At 38.6% G+C, this 6,465-nt stretch overlaps 1 protein-coding gene across 1 annotated transcript; it reads right to left on the bottom strand.

Annotated features, from left to right (window-relative positions):
- Window positions 1-425: 425 nt before the first annotated feature.
- Window positions 426-5,420, bottom strand: LOC120539156 (snaclec echicetin subunit beta-like). The gene is made up of 3 exons (XM_039768967.1): window positions 5,161-5,420; window positions 1,515-1,868; window positions 426-1,265 (listed from the first exon to the last, which is right to left on the bottom strand). The coding sequence occupies exons 1-3, from the start codon at window positions 5,333-5,335 to the stop codon at window positions 1,231-1,233; spliced, it is 564 nt and encodes a 187-aa protein (XP_039624901.1). The 5' UTR covers window positions 5,336-5,420; the 3' UTR covers window positions 426-1,230.
- Between the last annotated feature and the right edge of the window lie 1,045 nt (window positions 5,421-6,465).

The raw sequence follows: 6,465 nt of genomic DNA, 5'->3' as shown, positions 1-6,465 counted from the left end.
CTTCTTCATAGTGATATTTATAAGAGAGACAGGGAGGAGTAAAGCAACCACATTTATACATTCTTTGTCCAAAAACTTAAACCAATATGATGATGTGCTACAGAATGGCCTCTGATTCAGACCAATCCCAAACAGCCTTACTTCAGACCAATGGGGCACACAGTACCTTTCACACCTGCCCCCACACCATTTGTTCAGCTGATGTTTGCCAGCTTGGTAGATTGGCTTTCCTGTGAGGGTTGATTGAGAGAGTCCTGCAGAGAATCACTTACCAAACTGGTTTCAGGCACTTCCCCTGAGCCTGTCGTAAAATTACAAAGACTCAGTCCTAAAAAGTGGGGTGGGTTCTTAACCATCAAACCATTGCTGTTCTTATCAATGATAGACATTAGTGTTATAAGTTACAAATAAAGACACACAAAATATTTATCAACTTATATGCTAAATTTCACACCACAACAGGAGGAAACGGGCAGCCAGGACTGTGACTGTGGCAGACTTTCTCTGTTATAACTGTCTGTTAATCCCATGTAGTTCATTTTCTCCATGGATGTTGCTGGCTGAAGTTTTTACTCATCTCCTCTGTTATCAGCAGGCCATTTCTCAATGATAACATTAATGGAGCTGTAAGGTTTGGACATGTTAATGTTAATCTATTTGAAGTTGCTTTGTTTTACTGCATTTTATGCATACTGCATATTTTTGTGTATGTTCATTTTCAGCAGCTTGTAACATTTGCACTGTTATGTTATCTGTTAACTTGTTTCAGTGCTCTGAATCTTCAGTCAGTGAAGAGCGCTATACAAATAAAAATCAGATTGAACTGAATTAAACTGGACTTGAAAATGTCAAAGGTGGCAAAATGAATCAGAGGAGAGAACCATTTTGGTGCAGAAAAGTAAAGATTTGAGGGATTTTAACGTGAACGAATTTCTAGAACAAAATGTAACTTTCATGAATATATTGCAACAAGGAGAAAAAGGGAAGCCAGTGGAGAGTGAAATTAGCAGGGGAGGTTTGTTGGATGTTTCAGTCTATTTGCGTTATTAAGATTTAGGTCTTTATGCTTCTAATTCCTGAATATAGTATAGACACCACATGAGGAGACTTCAGTTGTTAATTAGCTCTTTGATTCATTTATTCACTGTAGATGTGAAGGAGAACCACAGGTACAAGTGCCCTGAGCAAAGCTGTGCAGTCTGCAGGGTTGGATCAGTCCTCCATACTTCATCAGCAGAATTGCTGTGATGGCTGGTCAGTGCACTCTGGTAGAAACACAAAACAACATCAGTATGTTGAACCTCTCTGGGTGAGTTTAATGGGCAATATTTCATCATCAATATACATTATCGTATTGGCAACCTTAGTCTTGCATTTAGTCATAATACAATAAAGTATTGAAGCAATACAACCGGTAAATTTAGAAGCTTGTGTAGACATTGTGTGCATTTCAAAAATGGGTTTCATGCCTTCTACGAATGTGCTATCATTCACATCATCCACTTACTTTTCACCTCTGTAGCAGACAAATTGGGCTGGTCCTGCACAGTCCTGCTTGACCCACTCCGTCTGATTTAGATCCAGGATGGCACAGTGCCTGTTATCTTCAAGGGTCACTGAGGAATCATTTACCCAGTTTTCATAAGTGACTGGGTCATCGTTCATCCAGAACCAGAATCCAAAGACCCTGGAGCTCCTCATCCCAATCCACACTTTCTCCCGTATGTTGGTTTCATTGATGGACTTCAGCAAATGCCACTCTTCTCTTTCATTTCGGATGGTGGCCATGCCACTGTAATTGGAATTGCAGTGCTCAAGAGCTGAGAGCCAAGACATACTGATGTTCACTGCATGGAACTTTCTTTTTACTGCAAGAAAAAAAAAATAAACAGATATGGCACTGCAGGTGGTGGACACTACAGTCACCTGTCTACTTCTACCAAACCTGTGACAGACCACCTTCTCTTGTGTCTTAAGTCTGACAGATTTGTTTGATGTGGTGCAAGTGTAAACTCAATAAGCTACTGAAGCTAAGATTTTTAATTATGTTTACCTTATTTAAAGGAAAGCAAATATGGTCAAACCTTTCACATATTAAACTTAAAATTTCTGAAGCTATGTCAGCAGTGTTAAACAAAAAAAGAACCAACCCAGAATAGAGTACTAGTTGAATGCCAGGAGCCTTCATTCATAATGGGCAGTACTTAACACACATACGTACATGCACACACACACACACACCTCATATGTTTAGTATTTACTGTTTATCTCAGCGGGATCACATTTATAAACAAAAATGTTGTTCAAATCTTGTGATAAAAAGTGATTTTTATGTAAGAATCAATAATAATCAAGATGTAGGTGGAGTCTATCATATTCATCTTGAACAAATATGAATGCGATAAGGTGTCCAGTGCTATTGATGTTTGTTGTCTTGAACTGAACAAATTGAAAGAACATAACACAAATTCATAGCATCTACACACCACATCAAGGATAGCATTTTACTTTGTGTGCATTGCGAATGTATTTCTTGCACTTGATGCATGCAAATGGTGTCTTCCTGTCCTTCTTGGGTCTACAAACACTACCGCGTTCCCTTTTGCTGCTACTGGCAGCAACCTAGAATGATGAAAGGGCACTGGTAAGATCTAAAAGTCTAATCACACACTCATACTTGCTTCAAGTTCTGTAGTTGGTGGTCCTGTAGCTGTAGCATCCTTCTGTGTCTGTAGAGGATGGGGTCCTTGGGTTGTGCTGCCTACCTCTAGCTTTAATAGATAGATAGATAGATAGATAGATAGATAGATAGATAGATAGATAGATAGATAGATAGATAGATAGATAGATAGATAGATACTTTATTAATCCCAAGGGGAAATTCACATTCTCCAGCAGCAGTGTACTGATAAAGAACAATATTAAATTAAAGAGTGATAACAATGAAGGTATAACAGATAGACAATAATTTTGTATAATATTAACGTTTAAGGTGGAATTGAAGAGTGGCATAGTGTGGGGAGGGATGATGATGTCTTACCAGTTACTTAATGCTCTTGAAGAAAGAGTCGTCTCCACTGTAGCTTTCAAATATTCTAATTTGGATTCAGTGCCATCCAGATGTCAGATGCTCTGTAAGCGGAGACCTCCAAATATTGAAACATATTACAAGTGGCGAGCGTAGGGAGCTTCTTTTACAGCTGTGGCCATTCATCAGTTTACCCAAGTTATCTGCATTATCTACTCCAACTTTTGTAGCATTGTAATCCATAATGATTTCCGGTTTATGATGCTCTTCACTTTCAATTCGGTGGTCCCTATACAGTGTGCTAATGAGTGCCATATTTATCTTCTTTTTTTGGAATATAAGACACCGATAATGTGTTGGCTGTTAATAGAAACTTACCTGAACTTGACAGACCTGTTCTTTGTACTCATCAGCTGAGGTGTCAGCTCTGGCTTTTTTCTCCTTATTGTTCTCACCATTATTAGCTTTCTCTTAAAGAAGAAAAATTGTGCAAAACATAAAATTGTCACGTGATGCTGTGACCACTGAGTCCCTGTGTCATGCCCAGGGACAACCCACATTCCTTGGTTTTTCTGAGGTGCTTCTCCATCAGGCTTTCCAGTATATATCTGCAGGTTCCATGAATATAATGATGTAGCATCATAGGCAGCCCAGTTCTTGATTCCATATTTTTGAGGTTTAGATAGCATGTATTTTCTGAAGGGGCATAAGCTACTCATCAACAGTAAAGTTGGGTCCTGGGTTATAGCACAGTGGAAGGTGTTCCAGCCACTTGTTCCACACTGACTTGATTGAAGCCAGCTTCTCTCCCTGTTGTTGAGGTGGTCTGGTATCTCAGTTATCAAAGCAGCATCCTGGAAACTTTGTAAAAGATTTGCAGAGACATTGTTGCATGAATGGTTCTTGGCCAGTTTCTGCATTCCACAGGTATTAAGTGGACTCTTCATTGGATCTGAAAATATCAGCAAGTATAAGAAGCCCAAAGTATGCATGTAAATTGGTTTGGTCAATTTCCTTCCACTCTCTCCAAAAACATACCTCCCCTTCCAAATTTGTGCAGTCCAAAATGATTTTCTGGATGGTGTCCGGAATGAAACGTTTAAAAGAAGACCTGATGTCTTGCACAAGAGAAACTGACATTCTATGTTTTCCCTGGTTGCATCTTTATCATGTTGGCAGAAAAATAGGGTGGCTCCTTCCTTCTTCAAGAATTTCATTCAATTTCATTATTTTTGAAATCCATAGTTCTTCTCCTGTCTGAGAGTCAATCCTATCCTCTTCTTCAAACTCACTGCCATACTCCAAATTGACAGAGACATGATGCTCATTTTCTGAAAATTCTTTGTCTTTCAAAGTGGTCACTCCTTTCACATTAGCTTCTCTTTATTCTAAAATGATTTCTAAGGTCATCTGAGCAGAGATATTCTTTGCCATATTGTGTGTTTGGAAGGAAGCCACATATGCAGAGCTATTTATTTTTTGCATCCCTACCCAATTCCATTTTGTAAAGAAATTGCAATGATTGGTGAGATGGGATTAGTATGAAAGAATATCGTATTGTTGGAGGTTGGGTGGGTATGGAGGAGCTGATGGAGGAGTTCATGATCGATGGTGATGTAAATGATTGGTCCTGTGGGATTAGGTTTTGGTTATTTTGAAACAATGCCTAAAGTAATGTCATTGTTTTATCGTCAGTTTCCACACATGCATTGCTCCCGGGCCTAGCAGACACGAACATCACAAATGTAATGTATGTACTTGATTAAAACTCTTCCCTTAACATGTTCTTCAAAGAAAATGAGCAAAATACATTGAATCTCAAGTTGAAAAAATATTTGTATATCTCTGAACTGAAAATGGGTCTAACAGAATTGAATACTACAGAAACATGTGGTAACGGATTTTAAAAAGAAAAACAAGGGTTATATATATATTTACTCTCGTTACTTTGCTTTCTCCAAATAATGTTTCTGTATCTTAATTTTACATCTTTGCTAAATAATTATTTGCTTGCTTTCCTTTTGGATTTTTTTATTATTAATTACAGATTTTGTATTCGGTATGGCACTTATGAGCCTCATTTGTGTCACTTTACTTCCATACACGAGTCTGTGCTCAGCTCAGTAACTTACCTGCATAGCAGATGAATGACTTAGTGTATTGACAACCACAGTCATTCCAGGTGCCATTCGGTTTTACTTTATTTCTGTTGTAGTACATGGTGCCACAGGCTAACTGTTTATTGTTTGGTTCCCCTTTATTCCAGTTTCGTGTAGGTAAATGTTTCACCGTTGCTCCAAGTTCCATTGGTCATATTTATATCTTTTAGACCAATCCAGATTTCTGCATCAGAGACATTTTCTCTTGTAAGATTGTTCAGAATTTCCTTAAGTTCTTCAACTCATCTGCAATAGTCACCAAGTCAGTGAAGTTACTCTTGCAGTAAGCCTGTGCATTTGTCCAGTTCATCGGTTCTTTTACATAATGATAGTTAAACTGCTGGAATCCGTGCACAGGCAGGACAAACAATCTGAATCCTGCATCAGAAAAAGTGAGAAAGAAAAGAAAAGAGGAAACCATCAGCTGTCAAACTGTGGCTGAGCACTAAACATGCAGTGGTGTCCTTATTCTTTATAAAGCTCCAAATCAACTTTTGCTAAAGATTTGCTTCCCATGGTCAAACTTAAAGACCTGCGATCATGTTGTGGGACAGTTTTACAGGCAGAACCTGATAAGTGATGTCCTCAGAGTTCAGGGTGACCATCCTAGCAATGAAGAGACTTCAGGGTATTTGACCTTAAACTGAAAACAGCATAAGACAAAAGGACAGCAGGTCAGGAAAAGCAGGAAATGACACTGACTGACCTAATGAAGCTGTGGACCTAATAAGAAAGGCTGGTGACCTGCACAGGTGTGACCCAAATCGCTGTGCAAGTGACCAGGACACAATGGCTCTTGTAGTCCTCCAGTGGAGCTGAGAAGGTCATTATGAGCTTCTTACACTTTTTTTGGCAACTCAGAGCCATTGCCTTCTGGGCAGACAAAAGTACTGAACTTTCTCAAAAAATCTTGAAAGAATACTCAAAATATTAAAGTAAGCCCATTTTTGTCAGGATTTTCAGTATTTATTTAGATGTTTAGCATTGTCTTAGCTGTATATTATGGGTTTTTGTTCTATGCAGTGTCCTTGAGTTCTCAGGCTGTCCTTGTAGGTTTTGTATTTCTGTTTTCTAAAATACTGAAAATTGTGACATGTGGTGAAAAAACAGAAAACAGCCCTACATTTTACCACAGGCCTGTTAAGAGGCAAGTTACCCAAACTATATCATCAAGCACAACAGAAATGGAACAGAGAAAGAGAAGAATTGTGGAGGGCAAAGCTGAAAACAAAGTGAGGGAACTCGATGGTCATTCATTTTACTTGGTGCTTTACACAG

This window comes from Polypterus senegalus, chromosome 11, assembly GCF_016835505.1.
Source record: "Polypterus senegalus isolate Bchr_013 chromosome 11, ASM1683550v1, whole genome shotgun sequence".
Taxonomy (NCBI): Eukaryota; Metazoa; Chordata; class Cladistia; order Polypteriformes; family Polypteridae; genus Polypterus; species Polypterus senegalus.
The sequence above is the reverse complement of the archived record's forward strand: the minus strand, read 5'-3'. Positions and strand labels throughout refer to the sequence as shown.

Coding starts and splice junctions, on each gene's coding strand:
- LOC120539156 (XM_039768967.1), bottom strand. CDS start 5,335: ATGGAACTTGGAGCAACGGTGAAACATTTACCTACACGAAACTGGAAT. Junction 1,869..5,160: donor GTCATTCATCTGCTATGCAG/GTAAGTTACTGA, acceptor TTTTTCTTGCAG/TAAAAAGAAAGTTCCATGCA. Junction 1,266..1,514: donor CCAATTTGTCTGCTACAGAG/GTGAAAAGTAAG, acceptor TGTTTCTACCAG/AGTGCACTGACCAGCCATCA.